Genomic DNA, 20,024 nt, shown 5'->3' with positions numbered 1-20,024 from the left:
TATATTCTGGAATTGAAATGCTGTGATTAAAAAAAAAAAAGAGAGAAAAGCAGACACTCTGAATTGAATGGTACAGCCTCTTTTCTACACTGAGGCTTGGAAGTTTGATGCTTTAAATTTATCTGTTAGCACAGAACCAATAAGTGTCCAGTAGACTGCTTTCACAGTTGAGATAAGCTTAAGAGACTAAAGAAGATAATATAAGAAACCTCTAAATCATTACTAATATTAAAGGATCAGTTTTCAGGCATACAGGACATTTTTGATTTTGTGTAAAATATTACAATATCTCCATTTATTTGGCATGCAAATTCAGTGGTCAAACCTTTGAATCTGCATGTTGATGGTTATTATCAGAAAGGTTCCTTAGCCATGTTGTATCTTTATGAAAGAGTTATTTTTTATTAAGGTAGCAGAGGTGAGATTATCTTGCCTCTTTATGCATCAAATGGCATAAGAGGCAATTTAGGAAAAGGAAATATGTAGGACACAAATGCTCAAAATGAAGAGCCATCCCCTGGGTTTAAAAAACCAGATGATGTTAAAATCTGGGTATTTAATGACAGATAAGATGCATACTTGAACTAAGCTTGGGTTCAGCTTAGCAGTCTTTCATGGAGGAAGTGACTTGTCTGGTTGAAAATAATCTGTGTATTACCATTCAGTAGCCACTTATGGCTTCTGTGTGTTTGGTAGCAGGAGGGGCTTATTTTAGTTGGTAAGTTATAAACCAGACACAAAATTTAGCTCTTTAATAAAATACTTCTGGAGCATTTATGTCCCAATACAACTTAACTGATTGAAGCTGTTAGACAATCTTGGGCTCTTCCATAAAAAGTTTTTAGGCATTTATGTCAATACAAGTAATTCGTGAAAATAAGGACTTCGTGAGTTTACTTGAAATCAGACATTTTTCCAGGAGGTAGGAAAAGTTTGGGAAGTCATTTGACAAACAATATTTTGATGGTTGCTTTAAAACATATACTTTAATAACATACCTCAAAGAAGATTACCAAAGTTGCTTTATAAATTAAGACTATAAAGTCAAAATTTAATTCATAAAATTTGAACCTGCTATGTAAACTGAAAATAAATAAAACCTGAAATGTCTGAGTTGTAATTTTTCATTTTCTGTTTAAAAACAAAACCAAAACATCCAGAATTCCCGATGTAGTGAAAATGTATACATGGGCCAACACTCTTAAAAATTCAGTGCAAAACAAAACCCAAGAGGTCTCTTATCTCAGGGTAATTTCATATCAAATACTCTAGACTACTGGAACAGAAGTACTGGAGAGGCCTGCTGATCGAATGCAGACTGCTGGCCACGAATCATGAGAATGAACAAGTTGGATAAATCAACAGATCTGGGAGCAGAGATGGGCCTTTAAGGGAAGGTCCCGGAATATGGGGGAGGTACCTCGGTAACATTTGCGCTGCTCGCCCCCAATGCCTGTTGCCGGCGTCAGAAAGAAGGCTGCCAGACCCACGGTCTCACGTAGTTCGGAAATCCTCTGGGTTCCCAGTATTTCCGTCTCCGCACCCCGTCCACACCCCGAAGGCTCGGGGGCTGCCCCACCGACGCGCCGCCCGCAGGCAGCGGTGGTGCTCGGGCGCGCGCGGGTACCTTGTCCGTCCCGCGCCCCTGCCGCTCGGACGGGCTCCGGGAACCAGCCCTCTGGTCCGGCGCGGGGTGGGGCTTCGCCGGCGGGCTCGCGGGGCGGCGGGCGGCGCACGTGCTGGCGGGCGGGGATCCCCGGCGCCGGGGGCGGGGCACCCGGAAGCGCGCGCGGACTTGCCGCGCCGAGCCGGGCCGGCAGGGACGGCTCAGGGAGGCGCCGCCCGGGCCTCCGGCAGGCTGTGCTCACAGGTGGGCAGCTGCGGCGTGGGCACGGCCAAGCGGAGCCGGGGTCCCCGACTCTAGCCGTCACGCCAGGAGCCCCACAGAGTCGAAATTCAGAGACGCTTCCGCGCCTGTGGTGGAACAGAGCCTTTCCCATTCGGTCTCCGCCTCTTTTTCTGCAGCCGCACCTCCGTCGGGAGAGCAGGTAACTTCCCTTCCAAGGTCATTCTCCGAGCGGGGCGGCGCTAGAGGCCCGCCCACGTCCTCCAATTTAACAGTGGCGGTGGAGACGCGCTCCGCGGGAGGCTGGACGGCGACCTCGGGGCTGCTGGGGAACCTTGTAGCGTTCCCCCAGGCGGTTGGCGGCTCCAGCATTGGGGCGCATTAGCTGGTACAAGCAAGCGTACGCTTCGCTGTTCCCTGCACCCCCGGGGGTGAGTTTCCACAGCACCCAGCCTTGGGGTGGGGACCGCTCGGCCCTTCTCGGCAAGCTCCGCAGGTGAACTCTACCGCCCGCGCCGGGGATGTCCGGGGCCGCGTGGTCGGTTGTCGCCATGGGAACGTCTTGTGCCCAGACGGCGCCTGCCCCAGATGGGAAGGGGTGGTGAAGCAGCTTGGAGCCCTAAGATCCTCGGAGCCCCCTGTCTGATCATATGAAGCCACAAAAGCTTGATGAAATTGGGACCCCTCCCCCACTATCTTCTCATTTTTGATTATTCAGGCGTTGGTGTTCATCAGAGAGAGAGGCGTGGATGTATTTATAAGATATGAATTGGAGTCTTTCCACCTTTACCTTTTGAGGGCTGCTTACATCTCATGGTGACAGGTGCAAATCACAGCACAGAAGGGCAGTCAGTATGAAGCCAGTGAAAAAAAAGAAAACCGAAGAACCTGAATTGGAGCCCCTGTGCTGCTGCGAATACATAGATAGAAATGGGGAAAAGAACCACGTGGCTGCTTGTTTGTGTGATTGTCAAGATATCGATGAAGGGTGTGATAGGTAAGAACAGAGCTTTTCTTGATGCTGACCCTACTGGTCCTTTTAAGAACTACCATGTGTACTTTTTGCTTTGCCATCCAGAACGCTGGATTTTGCTCTTGATTCCATTTTCAAGGATCAAAAATTGAGAATTGTTTTCTGTATCAAGTGTGGGGATTTTATAAAGATTGTATGCAGTAGTGTACACTGGTCCAGCTCAACTTACTAGAACATTATTAATTTTCATTTAAAGAGAGATGATGATGATGGTGGAGAGAACAGGCAGATAAGGGTATACCAAGCAAGTTGTTATGTATATTAAAAAAAAAAAACAAAACTGCAAGCTAGCAGAATCTGTAAGTTTAAAATAAACACAGTAGTTCCAGAAAGTTCCTATATTCTCAGTGGCCTTTCATTAGAGACTGACTACATTCTACCTGGTTTCAAAGCACCTTGAGGTTTGAAAGATCATTTTTGTGTTGTTGCTGGTTTTGCACCTTGTTTCTGAGGAGGAGCTCCAGCCAGAAGGCATGAACCTCCTCTGGGATCGACTGTTTTCAGGGTGAGCAGTGACGCCATCTTTTTGATCACATCATATTGTGCCTTTATTTCTACCACTCTCAATGATAGGAATTACTGTCCAAGAAGATAATTTTTAACATCACTGAAAAAAATGTATGTCAAACAGGAATAAACTGTTTTTTTTTTTACCTACTTTCTCAATGGAAAACAAGAATGTGAGAAGAGTAGGGATATTGGACATTTGATTTAATTACTTCTGATTTAAAAAGTCATTTCACCTGCAGATTGTTACCTTAGATCTTGGTGTATTAATCTAGCTATGAAAAGCATCCTCTGGGGACCACTGCAGTCTTGTACTAACATTGTCTCATAAAGACTCCATTGCTTCTTTATAATTCTTTAGATTTAGTCTAAAATCCATACTGAGAAAATGAAACACTTTGCACTAATAAATGGTAAAATTATGCTTTTTCCATAACCGCTGTCACTTAGACCACAGCCTTTCCATTAACTTTTCTTTTTCTCCTTCTTATTCCTTAAGACTGAGGCTGTCCCCTGAACTCTCTCCTCTGCTCTCTTTATACCTTTCTCCTCTGGAGATAGAGTTCCAGTGTTTCCACTGTCCCTGCTCCTCTGTATGATTCCCATGTAGTTACTCCCACTCACTTCAAAGTTCTAGTCCTACTTAATAAAATTTTCTAAAATCAAAGTTCCTTCCTATTTTCTATCTTTCCATATTAGCCTTAATCCATTTAGGCTTCTATAACAAATACCTTAGACTGGGAGTTTATAAATTACAAATTTATTGTTCACCATTCTGGAGACTGAGAAATCTGAGATCAGAGTACTGGCAGAATCAGTATCTAGTCAGAGTCCTATTCCTCATAGATAGCACCTGCATCCCCACATGGCAGAAGGGGTGAGTTATCTTCATTGGGCTTCTTTTCTAAGGGCACTCATTAATCACATGAGAGTTCTGCCTTTGTAACATAGTCGCCTCCTAAAGACCCCATCTCTTAATACAGTTGCCTTGAGGATTAGATTCCAATGTATAACTTTGATGGGAAACCAGTGCTCAGCATTCCACCACTGACCCCTCAAATTCATGTCCTCACATGCAAAACACATTCATTCCATTCCCCAAACCTCAAAATTCTTTATTTTCCCAGCATCAACACAAAAGTCTTAAGTTCAAATATAATTTAAATATCATCTAAATCAGATATGAGTAAGATTCAAGTACAGTTCATCCTGAGGCAAATTATCTCCTAGCTATGAACCTGTGAAATAAATAAATTGTGTGCTTCTGAAAAACAGTGGTGGGACATGAATAGAACAGACGTTTCTAGTTCAAAAGTAAGAAGGGAGAAAGGAATGAAAGCTCCTAGCCCCACAGGGAAAACAACATTCAGACTTGAGAATAAACTTGGGCTTCAAGTTCTACCTTCCAGACATACTGAGATGGAGAATGGGCCCCTACAGCTCTGAGCACTCCTCCCTCTATAACTTGCTGGGTGCGACCCACACTGAAGCTCCAATGAGTTGGAGTCATATGCTTACAGCTCTCTTTTCCTGGCTAGAGTTGCTTACTCTTGGCTCTACCAGTCTGGGGGCCCCCAGGCAGCCCTATTAGGTATGGGAAAATGGCCCTACTCCCATGACTCTGTAGGCTTTGCCCTAGTAGGGGCTCTCTGTGGTGGCTATGTCCCTGTGTCAGTTCTTTGCCTTGGCCTTGAGGCTGTCATGTCTCTACAGTTCTTAAGAATTGGTACTTATGACTGCCACCAAGATTTACCCCTAGAAACCCTTGGACTGGTGGACACTGTAGCCTATACTGCACTTGGGTCCACTGGCGTCACACCTGGGCCTGCTGTGAAATGCTGCACCAGAATTTAGGAATAAGAGACTTAAGGTGGCACTGGGCAGCAAGCCCTGAATTCTCACAGGTACACTGGGTCTTTCCTGTGCAACTGTTCTGTCGTCAAGGCCCTGGCATTCTAGACTTGTATTGGAAGTGGAGCTTTCAGGGTCATTCTTCCATTGCCTTAGTGAATGGCATGACTGGTCTATATACTGATCTCCTCACCCACACCCTTGATGTTTGCCCCCAAACATACTTTTTCATTTGTTACAATATAGACAGGCTGAGAACTTCCAAATATAAGTTCTGTTTCCATTTTGATTATAAATTCTATCTCCTAAAGTCTCCTCACATTTTATTATAAGCATTCAAGAGAAGCCATGCAGCACCTTGAACACTATTCAGAGATTTCTTCCATCAAATATCCAGTTCCATCCCTCTTGACTTATAACTTCTACAAAACACTAGGACATGAACATAATTAAGCCAAGTTCTTTGTCACTTTGTGTCAAGCCTCACCTTTCTTCTAGTTTCTCATTTCCTCTTAGACTTCATCAGAAAGGCCTTTACCATTCATAATCTAAATATTCTGCTCATGATCTCTTTGATAATTTCTAAGATTGAGGCTTTTTCTCTACCGTTCTCTTCTTTGAGCTGTCACCAGAATTGCCCTTACACAGTAATGTAGGTTTTTTTTTTTTTTTTAAAAGGATGCACTTCAAAAGTCTAGCCTGTGTCCAATTCTGAAACTGCTTCCATATTTTTAGGTATTTGTTATAGCACCACCCCACTTCTTAGTACTGATTTCTATCTTAGTCTCTTTGGGCTATAACAAAATACCTTAGACTGGGGAAATTATAAATGACAGAAATTTATTGCTAACAGTTCTGAAGACATGAGAAGACCTGGGCACGAGCACATACTGTGATTGGTGAGGGCTGCTGTCTACTTCATAGATGGTGCCTTCTTGCTGCATCCTCACATGGAAGGAAGGCAAATGAGCTCTTTTGGCTTCTTTTATGAAGTATTAATCCCATTTGCTCTCATGTATGACCTGATCACTTCCTAAACTCCCCTGCCCTTCGCTTTTTGGTACCAGGGATTGAACTGAGGGATGTTCAACCACTAAGAGACATCCCCAACCCATTTTTTATTTTTTATTTTGAGACAGGGTCTCGCTAAGTTGTTTAGGCCCTCAGTCATTGCTGAGGCTGGCTTTGAGCTTGAGATTCTCCTGCCACAGCCTCCCAAGCTGCTGGGATTATAGGTGTGCACTACCATACCCACCCTGACCCCTTTTTTTTTAAGTCAGGATCTTACTAAGTTGCCCAGGTTGGTCTTGAACTATTGGGCTCCAGGATCCTTCTGTCTCAGCCTCCCAAAGATTAGCTGGAACTATAGTTGTGCATGCCACTGTTTCTGGCAGTCCTATCTCTTAATACTAATGTGTTGAGGATTAGGTTTTAGCACGTGAATATGGGGGAACATAGACATTCAGACCATAGCATAGCTTAAGTGTGCAAAAGTGTCAACAGACACCATTCTGTTTATTAGGGTTAGGCATTTAACTCATACTGGTTTGATCTCCATTCTTCTTTGTGCAGAGCCCTGTCCCTGCTGAAGTGATGTGCTGTCCAGGACAGGTCTTGTGCTACACTCATTCCTCTTCCTTTCTCCCTTCTTCTCTGCCCACATAAATGCTAGCTGGCTATCAGGTTTAAATACAGATCCAGGTCTTTCTACTAAGACCCCTCTGATGACTCCACCTTCTTCAGAACTCTTTTTATAATGTTTGATCATAAGAATTTGTTAGATGATTATTGTTGCTTTGTCCCTTATATAGTATTTTGTAGAATTCTCATTTTGTTTGTACAGGCTGTGATTTTTTGAGATTGTTTTAACCATATACACACCCATATCTAGATTGCTTGTATTGAGTATGTGTATATACTTATTAAATACCTATGTGTTTGTTTAAGAGATAATCTTGACTGTTAAATTTCTAAATATTATCTTTTTGTTCCTGTTTTTTAAAGTCTGAAAAGCTCATGCTTAGTAGTAAGGAAATAAAATGCTTGGCCTTTAGTCTCTTATCATTATCCTGCTATTTGGCATTCAGTGTTCTGTAGTTTTGAATTCAGCAGACCTATATGAAGTGCCTTTTCTTTGTGCTCTTTCTGAATAGATGGCTTACGTGTAAATCAGTGCAGCCAGAGACTTGTGAAAGAATCATGGATACAATTTCTGATCGCCTCCGAATTCCGTGGCTTAGGGGAGCCAAAAAAATTAACATTAGCATCATTCCTCCACTTGTCCTTCTGCCTGTCTTCCTTCACGTGGCTTCCTGGCATTTCCTCCTGGGGGTGGTGGTTTTGACCTCCCTTCCTGTGCTGGCACTATGGTACTACTACCTCACTCACAGAAGGAAAGAACAGACTCTGTTTTTCCTGAGCCTTGGACTGTTCTCATTGGGCTACATGTACTATGTGTTCCTGCGGGAAGTAGTTCCCAGAGGGCATGTGGGGCCCACTCGGCTGGCTGTTCTTACCTGCGGGTTGTTTCTGATACTCTTAGCCTTGTATAGAGCCAAGAAGAATCCAGGCTACCTCAGCAATCCAGCAAGCAATGACAAATCCCTAAGCAGCAGCCAAAACGAATGTCTGAGCAAAAAAGGGCAGGAGAAGACCAAAGGGTTCCCCGGAGCCGACACGTCGGGGAGTCTCAACAACCGCACGCTGAAGGATGATCTTAAGGGCTCCTTCAGGATGTTGGCCAGCAGCCCCACCAAGGTGAAGGAGGACTGGTGTGCCAAGTGCCAGCTGGTGCGACCAGCCCGGGCCTGGCATTGCCGTATTTGTGGCATCTGTGTAAGGAGAATGGATCATCATTGTGTCTGGTATGTTGGAAAAATTTGGAGGCCTGGAAAGTGTGAATTCATGTACAGCTCCCTAGTCATATTTGATCTTTGTGCTAGCCTAAAATTCCTCTCTTTCCCAGCTTTACACCTTGTAGATATTTGCGGGCTTTAGGGATGTTCCCACTTAGTCATCAGTTTTTTGAATTTCACAGATTTAGTTTCTTCAGTTATTTCCTGAAGGAGAAAAACGCTTTGGGTGTGGTTTTCCTTTTTCTTTCTTTTTCATTTTGCAATTTTCCTTTGAACTACTCATTTATTTTCTCCTCTCTAATAGAGTTCAGTGATTTTTTTTAAAACAGAATTTATCAGCATATGTGTATTTTTCTCTGCTATTCTTTTTGAACAGAGGGCTCAGGAACGTGTTCTCCTATTTTTAGGTAACTCTTTTGTTCTCTTGCCATACACCCTTAATGATTTTTGATACTAACAGTAATTTCCACTCAATATTATGGAGTTGAAGCGCTATCAGATAACTACTTATTTGCGGAAGGATGGGCTTCTTTTATACCTTCCAGCTGGCCAGTGGCTGAGGAACTCATGTAAGGTTCATTAGATATACAGTGCAACATTTAAAGATAACGTCTGCAGCTTTATGGAGTTACTCTACACTGAAGGGAGAATTGAGTATTCAGGTACAGGACTGCTGTTAAGTAGCATGTTTGTAGCTTCATTGCTCTTAAGGTAGTTGTGATAATTGAATTGTGTTTTTTGGCCATATAGCTTACCTCTTCTTAGCAGGGAATGCAGGAGAAGGTGAGGGTGCTGGAAAGGCCAGGAGGGCATCGGAGTGGAACTCAAGTGTACAACCCAAATACAGGGGCAGCTCTTTTCTGGGACTTTGTCTTTAGGGGTAAACAGGTATTTCCATTTTTAGATATTCTACTTTTTTGTCTTCATCACTTATTCCTGTGTGTGTATATATGCTAGTTTGCCAAGGGCCTAACAGTCTCTCCCAAGTGAAATCTACTTGGCCTATCTGAGCATCTTGGTGTGCAATAGGCAGGAGAGACTGCTTGTACATCCTGCCCTACAAATGGCCATGACACCGAACTATTTTTACCTGACAAGTAGCCTGTATGTTATCAGGTTACCCCACACTATGTTTCTAACCTCTTTGATCCTTTTAATAATTTCCTGTACTGAATACTTCTGACTTAGCATTTTTAAAGATTTCATAACTCTACCATATAGCTTCCTTTCTTTATTTAGCATGGTGATGGTACTATTGACTCTCTTTGTCACTTGCTAATAGACTTTGCTTATTAATACCAAGGAAGAGGAGTTAGGAATGTAGCTCTATGGCAGAGCCCTTGCCTAGCATGTGCAAGGCGCTGGGTTCAATTTCTAACATAAAATAATATCAACATATGTGTATATATTTTAAATGATTCCTTAGCTAGGTCTGCTTTTTGCTTTTTTAAAAAATTAAATGATAATGATTCTACTTGGTAAAGAACATAGAATGTAGGTATTGCTCAGTTTGACAAGTTTTAATTTTTTAAAGTTGAAAAAGAGAACATTTTAATAGCTGAATTACATTATTCTTATTTTAAAAGCTTTCTTATTATTTAAGTTATATAAAGAACCTTTAAAATATGTTTGCTTTTCATCCCCATGCTGTTTCTAGGATAAACAGCTGTGTTGGAGAATCAAATCATCAAGCATTTATACTTGCCCTTTTGATCTTCTTGCTCACTTCGGTGTACGGGATAATGCTGACCTTGGATACCATTTGTAGAGATAGAAGTGTCTTCACTGCCCTTTTCTATTGTCCTGGAGTTTATGCAAATTACAGGTGAGATATGTATCCCAAAGTTGATACACCCAGCCAGGAAGTAATAGATGTTGTCATTAACAGGAGCTGTTATTTGCTGTTAAGTTAGGATTTGTTCAAAATGAAGGACAGGTTATAGGGATCCTGGGTATCCCTGAAATTGCCAATAAAATTGTGTTGTGGTTATATGCATTTTTCTAGGGTGATGTCAAAAGGATTGTTAATACTTAAAAACTGAGGAGCTAGTACTATATAGACAGGCCCAGGCTTAATCAGGAACTTTCAGAGTCAAATGACCACTTGCACATCCAAGGTAACAATAGTGAAACTGAAACAATAAATATAACTAGCAATACCAGGAATCATTTTTCACTTTATTTTTGCTACTTTCAGGTGCTCTTTAGTCCAACCTTAATTTACTGCTTCTGATTCTTTTGAAAAGTGCTTATGATCTTTATAACCTTTCTTTTCTTTCTCACTTCTCATGATTTTTCCTGTTCTTTTTTTTTTTTTAATCACTCATGATTACTGTGGTATCTAGGTCAAAATTTCCTTAGGCACTATTAGGTGGGGGCCTGTTTATACCCTGTAAAGTTTTCAGTGCAGTGGCAAAAACTGGGACTCTTCAGAGTTGGCCTTGTCACCCCCACCCGTCAACACCATGCGCTTCCCTGCAGCATTCTTTTTCCTTTCCTCCATTGCTGTCTTCCAACATGGGTGCTCCGCAAAGGTTGTGGTACTTTCCTTTTTCTTTTCATTCGCCTTTCTTCAGAACCATCCCTGCTTTCTCCACATAGTATCCAGTGCGAATTCTTTTTTTTTTTTTTTTCAGTCTATGGACAGTTTCCCCACTGTCACTCTAGATTGGGATATTTATGGGTGTTATTAAAATAGATTGGTTCTCTTTCTCAGGGCACAATTATTTCCTAGATGACTGGAGACTGTTATATAGTTTTGGAATTCTTGGCTGACACTGTTGGTGATGAATGTCCTTCCTGCAGCAGAGCCTGTTGCCATGACATCATGGAACCCCAATTTTCTCTCTCCATGTACAATCCAGAAGAACTTCAATTCCTGTGAAAACAGACTCCGGTTCCGTGACTCTCCCTATAGAACCCTGCATCCCAGGAAACACCATCATCATCAAATGTCCATTATGTGGTGCCTAATGTAGAGCCCATCAGAAATGTACATCAAAACACCAGTTATGATTCTACCCTTCCACATAGAGATCAGCAGCCCTGCACATCCTGCCACCCATTGAAATCCTATTCCATGTATATCCAAGGAGAGCAAATCTGTCCTGGAATGTCCTGGGAATTTTGCATTAATAGAACGCAAGTTTCAAGGATCTCCATGTAGAGCCCTTCAGTGATGTGGAAACACCCATCACAAATCTCCAGTCCCTGATCTCCAGTATGAGTCCATCAACCATGAGAATCCACATCATAGAACCAGTGAAATGGTTCTCCACAAAGAAACAACATTCCTATACATTCTGATATCAAGAAAACCTCTATGCTGTGACTGTAAACATAGAGCCCAGCATCCTGGGAATTGTGCAACTAATAGAATCCTAGTTATTTGGATCTTTATGTAGAGCACAGGAAGAGCTCCAATCATAAAGTTAATTTTCCTTAGTCTTCATGTAGAGTCCAGGAACACTGTGAATCCTGCCATCTTAGAACCTTAGTTCCCTGGGACTTCCATGTACTACCGGCAGCATTCCAGGCCCTGCCATCATTGAAGCCCATTTCCCTGCATCTTCACATAGAGTCCATCAGCCTGTGAGTCCTGCCAACGTAGAACCATAGTGCCTTGCTTGAACATAGAGTCTAGCAGCACTGCATATCCTGCCGTCAGAAATTCAGAGTTCTCTGAAATTTCCTTATAAATTCAGCAGCTCTGCAAGTTCTGCTAACAGAAAAATCCCAGTTCCTTGCTTTCCATAAAGAAAGAAAAGAAAGAAGCATCCCGAACAATCTTTGCACTATAGAATTCCAGCCCCTGCATCTACATGCAAACCCTGGCAGTTCTGAATATCCTTCTACCATAGATATCCATATCCATCTGCTGCACATAGAGTTCAGCAGCCCAGCATATCTTGTCATCATAGAATCCCAGTTCTATGGAAATACATGAAACACCCAGCAACATGGGAGTCCTGACATTCCTTCTAGTCCCTCTATTTCCCTGGCATTCAACATTTATCCCAGCAGACCTAGGAGACCTGCCATTGTAGAATCTTAGTTCTCAGGCTCTCTACATACAAGCTACAAGATATGTGATTCTTTCCATGATAGACATAAGTACTCTGACTCTAATTTAGATACAGCAGGCCTGGGTGTCTTGGGATTATAGATAGCAATTCCTATCTCTCCAGATAAATCTCAACTCTGTTCATCCTACCTGTCTGTGCTCTGTGAGGTGATTGAAATGAACTAAGGAACACAGCCCCACTGTTGGTTTTCACTCCACTCTGAAGGTGATTCATGTCATATCATCTTTTTTTTTTCTTTAAATACTTTTTTAGTTGTAGGTAGACACAATATTTTTATGTGGTGCTGAGGATCGAACCCAGTGTCTCACACATGCCAGACAGGTGTGCTGCCACTGAGCCACAACCCCAGCCCCTCATGTCACCTCATTTTGATGGTGAGGTTCTTGGATTTAATCATTTCTGAGGCCCTTTTCAGCTTTACAAAAGAAGATTCTGAATGAATTTATCTCCAAATAACTCTCCATTTGCTCATGTTTGAATGGATATAATCAAATGGCATGTGTGATTAGGCATCTCCTCCTTGCAGCTTCATTGATGAGCCTAAAAGGAGCTTTGCTGCCTTGTAAGGTAATTTGTTTTAGGAAGCTGAGTTGGAAATGTTGTAATGCTCCTGCACATCTTATAATTGAGACTACTAAGTATTGAAATTTGCTTTCTATTTTGTGTTTGTCTGCATTGGACTAGAAAAAGAATGGAGATTAATAACTTAAGCACGGTTCCTAGGTTCCCATTGCAACTTCCTAGAGGACATTTTTGGCAAACTTATGGCATCTTCATTTTCTCCTGTGTTAGGTACATTTTAGGAATTACACATTCATTCATCAAACAGATGTTGAATGTCATTGTGTCAGGGCTGTGCTGGTTGTGTGGAAGATACAAAATGTAAAAAACTACCCTTGCTATTCTAGTATAACATACTAGAAACAGAGGCACTGATGATTATAAAATACAGTAGAACATGTTAGTTCTTGTAAATTAAACCAGCTATTGGTATTCTGAGGGCAGTAAGGTATTTTTTAAGTTTGGAGGATTGGAAAAAATGGCAAAGTCCTTAGTAATAAGTAGAAAATGTATAAAATGTGAGAATGGTAAGGACTCTATGTGACAAAAATGGCAGTAGCCCTTTTCTCCCTTCGCAGCTCGGCTCTGTCCTTCACCTGTGTGTGGTACTCTGTGATCATCACAGCGGGTATGGCCTACATCTTCCTGATCCAGCTGATAAATATCAGCTACAATGTGACTGAGCGGGAAGTCCAGCAGGCCCTTCGACAGAAGACCGGGCGCCGGCTCCTCTGTGGGCTCATCGTGGACACAGGCCAGTACAATAGGGGCTTCCTGCGGAACTGGCAACAGTTCTCCACCCTGGGCACACGTGCATTCCACCACCCTGCCGAGGACATCGTCTGAAGTGCCTTCTGTGCGGCTCTGAGGAGTGGCTCCTCCCTCCAGCTCCTTTCCATTTTACACTTCAGAGTCCATGCAGGATGTTCATTTTTATCCCTAGTTCCTTACAGGCATTATAGGGCCATGCTCAGGTTTGGATACTGGACTGGAGAGAAATTAATTTTTCTGACTTCAAACATAAGAGATTTTTATATTGAAGCAGTAAAAGTAGAGCCATTCCTTTCCAGTCACCTTATTAATTGACTGAATCACCAGAGGTTGAAAAGGATGTGGATTGCTAATGCACAAATTGATAGAAGCAATTCCCATCCATTAGCATGGGAGGAGGAGTTTGGGATTAGGAGAGCTTCTAGTTCCTCTTTCAATTTTTTAATAGCCATGTGACCCTTAGTTGAGTCACTTTCCCAAGTCTCAGGTTCATCTGTAGCATGGGGTACTGATGCCTGCCCTGGCTACTTCACAGAAGATCACAGGAGAGTCACACAGGGGTCACATGAGGATGAGGGATGTGGAAAGCACTATGAAACAATTTAAGCACCTGAATATGTGAAATGTTATTAGGAAAATCCCAAGACTGAAGAAAAATGTTGTGGTTCAGAATACTAAAGCCAATATTATTAGGATTATCAGTTTTCAGCATATAACATGTTGTACAATTATGGGAATTTCTCCTTAAGTATTAGACATTAACTACTCACACGGGGCAAGAGATGATGAGATGGACTGATTCTGGTCATCTGATCTTAAAAGGACAGTTGATAACAATGATGAAGATAATTATTATCAGTGTAATGTGTAGTGGTCATGAGTATAGGAAATAAGTTATTTTTATTTTTTTACGTGTTGTTATTTACTGTAACAAACTCCAAAAGGTATTGATGGGTTTTTTCCTCTTTCTGTGTTTCACCTGGTAAGGTGCTAGCACACAAGATGGTGGCTGGAAGAAGAACAGCACTCTTATATTAGGGAGTCTTTTTCTTGGTAGGGAGACTTAATTAATATCAAGGGCTTGTTTTTTTTTTTTTTTTTTTTTTTTTTTTTTTATTCTCTACATACATGTTTCAAGTGCTGTAACTTTATAGCACCAAATTGCAAAAACCAGTCACATTATTCTGGCATAAACTGTCTTTGAAGAGTTGATTGACATCTTCCCACTTAACTTACACATTACTTTCCATTCACTCTTCCCTATATAAAGTATCTCACTAGGAGAGAAAAACAGGGTATATGTGGCTTACTTTCATTAATGCATTCTTCTCTCATTTTCTCCAAAGTAATAAGTTATTTCTTTAATCATATCTCAAAACTGGAAGTGTATTAGTTGGAATATTTATATAGAATAGATCATTCTGCCATAGAATTAAGAGTGCATTTCATATAGGGAAAATACTCTCTTGAAATGTTTGATTTTATACATGTACTGTTCTGCAATCCCAAAGATAATTCTTGAGTCCTTAAATTATTTGCCTTGGCTTGTTGCTTAAAATAGGGGAAATACTGCTAGCTTTTTCCACCAGTCAGTGCATGCAATAGATTTGTACGTGTTGAGAGGAAATACTACTTCCTACAATTCTGGGTAGCACCATCCCTAGTCTTGTCATTAGTTGACACTCTTCTTAAGATATTGTCATTACATTTTTATTCAGGCATGTCATTACTCTCCCCAGAGATGGATTGTTTAACAAATGATAGGCTCTGTGTTCCATTGGGACGAGCCAAAGACCCAGCCTGGGAATGCCAGCAGACACTGTGGTTTCTACAGTGATGCCCTCTCTCTGGCCCAGAGTCAAAATATTCTTTTAGAATTGAAGTTGGCTCTGATATAACTAATTTCTTTCTGTGTAGGTTTTAGATACGAGAGTTGGTAATAATGTCAAGGACAGCGTTATGTAGGCAGAAATTGGTAGTTTTCATGTGTTTTGAGCCCCAGCTAAATAGCTAACTCTGATTACCTAGTGATTGATAATAAACATTCATAGATACATTATAATAACTTGCCAAATAGTAAATAGCAATCCAAATGTGATGTGAGCTGGGTGCAGTGGCACATGCCTGTAATCCCAGTGGCTTAGGAGGCTGAGGCAAGAGGATTGCAAGTTCAAAGCCAGCCTCAGAAAAAAGCAAGGTGCTAAGCAACTCAGTGAGACCCTGTCTCTAAATAAAATACAAAAAAATGCTAGGGATGTGGTTCAGTGGTTAAGCGCCCCTGGGTTCAATTCCCCAGTACCAAAAACAAACAAAAAATATGATAACAGTAGTACAAAAAGACCAAAGTCATCGAGGAGATTTAGGAATGATCACCATCTCTGTAACATCTCACTCCTGACATTGATTACCTGGATGAGGCAACTCAGTGTCCCTTACTTGAATGGGAACTGCTTTGATATTATTCTGGCTTATTGGAATTAAGATACTTGGTTTAAATTCCTTAAGAACTCATGATTGTCAGTTTACTGAAAAAGCTCAAACCTGAAGGAAGCTCATTGTTTTTGTGGAGTAAAAGCTTTCTGAAGTGTTTAAACCAAAAGGAGCAGCAAACAAGGGTCTACATGTGCACAGTGTTTCTGTAGTCTCTGCAACATCCTTGGTCTAGACTTTTGAGCCATTTTATAATCTGGAACCATCTAAGGGATTTCATTATAGGCCTTGGTTCTCTCTGGAGGGCAAGAGAATTTATTGTGGAGTGTTTGAAAGGACAAGATCTCTCTGAGTCATCCCAGAGAAATATCTGGTAGTTGTGGTAGTGAAGAATTGCCCTGCAAATCTATATCCCAGCAGTCCCTTGGCCATAAGAGCAAACTCCTTCCCATCACCCTCATGTCCCTCCCCTTCTGGTTGCCTCACATCCCCAGACTCTGTTAAGAAACATTCTGGATGTGAAGCTTAATAAATTGCCTGTTATATTCTGGCCACTTACAGAATTATCATACCACTGTGTACTTTCTTGGGGAAGAGGAATGAGTCCATTTGAAAGACTCAAGGGACAGATAGTTAAGGGTCAGGATTGGACAAAAGGAGAAAATTCTTTGATGTTCAGTGTTTCTTAGGATACCCACAAAATACTCCTGTGGTTCTAGATGGGTGCTTCTGAAATGAGCAGACCATTAACAATGCCTCTTTGGTAGGTTACTCTGAAGCTGCTAAAGTAAAGCCTTAAGTGTGTTTTCAGGATAGCATACTGCTTGTTTCACCCTCAGCTACATTTGTGTTTGTCTTTAGGATGTTATAAATCTTTGCTCTCCGAGTACTGTTTTCCTTCGGTGAGTGAAGTGATTATTGTCTTCCACTGTTCCATCTGTCTAGAAGTAAGATTGCTACAGACTTCCTCTTATGCAATAGTCCTTGGTACTTCTAATATTTTTAAAAAGAAAATTTTCTATACTAGAATCTCTCACTGCCAGAAAACACAATGCCAGTAAGTTTCTGTGTAATATTGATCATCTGCTTAACAGACTTATTTCCTTGGTTAGGACATTAGCTTTTTATTATGAAGCTCAATTAATAGAAGCAAAAATATGACACTAGAAGCACAATTTTAACCAAGATATTTAAAAATCAATATTCTGTGAGGTTTAAGGATCTCTATCAACTAGGTAAATAGGTTTATATGAATTACTTCATTTTAGCCATATTTTGGTATCCTGCATTTTAAAGAAAAGAATTTTCTCAAACAAGCAATGGATGATAAGAGACTTTTGCTTGAGGCACCTGTTTGGGATCCAGTGTTCTCGGCAGTTTGACAAGTGTGCCATTTTATATCCAGCACTGCAAAGGCGATGCAGGGGAGAATCAAAGCCATGCTGAACTTAATACCGAATAAAACTCAGTATGTTCTTGTGGATGTTTGCTGTGATTAATATAAACTGTTTGAAGGGTCAGCTGAGTGCAATCCTGTTGCTAGTATAATTATCCCCACTCTGGCTGGCACTGAGTGTCTCACTGGAGTACCAGCCATGGGCCACAGACTAAATGGTCAATGGAAACACATTTCTTAGAGGCTGTGGCCATCTCCAAGTGGGGCCTGTGACTTACTAGTGCTTTAGTCTTCAAATAGCACCTTTCACCTCTAGAAATTCATATTTATAAGGCAAAGCTTTAAAACCTCATCTAGTCTATTTTAATTGTTGATGCAACTGAAGTTCTGTGTTTCTTCAGCTGGATCCATAGACAAGATGCCATGTTACAGAGCTTGTAAGCTCAACTTGTGATCCTTCTGTCTAGGTGATTTGATGGTTTGAGATGTTTGGGGCCTTTTCATTTTATTACATTTCTGGGCCTGATGTTGGACTAAAGGAAACCCAGGAGTATTTATTTAATATTAAAAATTCAATATTTAATGGAACTGGCCCAATAACATTAAAGGGATTTCTGAAGTCAACCTAGAGGCCATGAATTACATATTGCACTGTTTTTATACCTGTATTCTTATCCTCTTATCACCTCAGAATCAGATGCAAGGCCTTTTAAATCGAGATTTTACAAATTACTGCCATTTGTGTAAAATGATATCCTGTGACCAAGTTGTTTAAGTGGAAAATAAAGTGCTTTCTTTAAGGAAAATAGTTTGGTGTGTCTCCTGAATTCATTTGGTTTAAGAAAATTCTGCATTGTAGCTGCTGCTACTTTGATTTCCCATCCTATGGACCTGTTCCTAACCCCAAACCATCATTTTCTTGGTTATTTTTCCAGTTTTGTATATCAGGAAACTGCTTGTTTCAGGTGTTGTGTTAGCAGTCACATTTCAAGTCATAGTTTTCTGATAGTTCTGAACTATCTCTTTTGAGGGTTTTACAGGTAGTTTAAAAAGTCCAGGTGGTCTAATCAGAATATTATTTGATTATAATATTCATATCCATAATCAGAGTATTATGAATTGCCAAGCTTGAGGTGAGCAAAAATAAAGCTTAAGAAAGAAAATAAGCTGGATGTGATGGTACACAGCTGTAGTCCCAGCTACTCAGGAGGCTAAAGCAAGAGGATGACAAGTTCAAGCCCAGTGTAAGCAACTTAGTGAGATCCTTTCTCAGAATGAAATGAAAAGGGCTCAGGGTTCAATCCCTGGTGCCCCCATCCCAAAAAAGGAAAACTTGAATGGGATCTATTTAGGTCCCTGACGTTTTTACTTGCGGAATTCACCCTTCCTTATCTACAGTCTTGGCATTGAATTAATACTGATATTTGCTTTTGGGTGCTAATATCATCCAATATTCTGTAACTGTTTTATTGTTAAACGTATACAGTGGTTTGGATGGAAAGAAATGAATTACTTTTAGTTCCATTTTCTTAGAATCATCTTAGAACTAAGATTCTTTTTTTTTTTTTAGTTTTAAAAACAACTATAATCACATTAAAGACTATTTTCTTTAATTTTAAAAACAACTATAATTAAAGGAGACAACGTGTGGGGGCAGATTATTGTAGAAGCAGTAAAAATTCATTTAGGGGTGTTTTATCATATCTTGGTTAATCATCATACATCTTCCATGAGAAAAGGATGCAAGGCACGTTGCAGGTGGTTGACAGGGATATCCCTTCCAGGAAGTACAAGATGGAGACAGGCACTTTCACTTGAAAAACCATAAGACTTTATTTTACCAATTCACATTTCTAACACACCAAATAACAGATCCCTCAGGGCGACAAGGATCTTACTCGTTTTACCATGTGTATTAGATTATTTGAATTGCCACAATAAACATGTATTGGTGATGAAATTTTTTTCCTACCAGGTAATTCTCTAAGACAGTTTATAAGACAAGACCATTTTATCAGTGTACCTTCAAGTACCTTAGAGATAAGTAATTCAACATCTAGATCAAACTGAGCTGAGGACTAGAAGACAAATCCAGTGGCTTATATGAAGTTGCAATTGGGAGCATGAATAGATATTTTAATGGATTGCTGGACTGTCTTTGACAGAGTTATTAACTTTTGGAATTTATGCTTATCAAAGTATATTATATTCATTGACCCAGTTTCTCTAAAAATCAGGATAAGCTGCTACCCTCCAAAGCAGCTGTGTTACATGGTTTGCCATAAGGGGTGGCCAAAAAGGGATGGGTGTTGTAGGACACTTGTCCTCAAACTCTGACCATCCATGCTTCCTTTTCTGAGTACTTACTATATTTAAAGTAGAAGGTTTCTATCAACAGCTCAAATTAAGACATAAGGACACATATTTTCCTTCACAAGCTCAGCAGGCAAAGATTTGTCCTTTTTAAAGTTTACTATGCTAAAAATGTATTGGATACACTTGAATAGTAGTGTCCTAGACTCTAACTTCATATGATCCCACTGTGCTAAATGCTATAGTAAGTGACTAGCAAGAGGATTACAAGTTCAAAAACAAAGTATCTCAGAAACAGACCAGGTCCTGGAATGTACATGGGTGGGTGGAGACAACATATACACACATTCTGGACCAACTGGCCACTGCATCTGTA

At 40.8% G+C, this 20,024-nt stretch overlaps 2 protein-coding genes across 3 annotated transcripts in view; one reads left to right on the top strand and one right to left on the bottom strand.

Annotated features, from left to right (window-relative positions):
- The window catches only part of LOC143407842 (uncharacterized), a 132,311-nt gene extending 130,311 nt beyond the window's left edge, over positions 1-2,000 (bottom strand). The window contains exon 1 of the mRNA XM_076867014.2: positions 1,421-2,000. Within this exon, the coding sequence (XP_076723129.2) occupies positions 1,421-2,000 (580 nt within the window). The remainder of the gene's footprint in view (positions 1-1,420) is intronic.
- Positions 2,001-2,642: 642 nt separating this feature from the next.
- Zdhhc23 (zDHHC palmitoyltransferase 23) lies at positions 2,643-13,922 on the top strand. Of its 2 annotated transcripts, none has more exons than XM_076867723.1 (4): positions 2,643-2,843; positions 7,391-8,101; positions 9,759-9,917; positions 13,317-13,922. In XM_076867723.1, the coding sequence occupies exons 1-4, from the start codon at positions 2,701-2,703 to the stop codon at positions 13,582-13,584; spliced, it is 1,281 nt and encodes a 426-aa protein (XP_076723838.1). In that variant the 5' UTR covers positions 2,643-2,700; the 3' UTR covers positions 13,585-13,922. The 2 variants fall into 2 exon arrangements, with proteins under 2 accessions (XP_076723838.1, XP_076723837.1); XM_076867722.1 differs by having other exon boundaries at positions 9,750-9,917.
- The last annotated feature ends 6,102 nt before the right edge of the window (positions 13,923-20,024 follow it).

Source organism: Callospermophilus lateralis, chromosome 10 (genome assembly GCF_048772815.1).
Source record: "Callospermophilus lateralis isolate mCalLat2 chromosome 10, mCalLat2.hap1, whole genome shotgun sequence".
Classification (NCBI taxonomy): domain Eukaryota; kingdom Metazoa; phylum Chordata; class Mammalia; order Rodentia; family Sciuridae; genus Callospermophilus; species Callospermophilus lateralis.
Note: the sequence above shows the minus strand (reverse complement) of the source record. Positions and strands in the feature narration are given on the sequence as shown.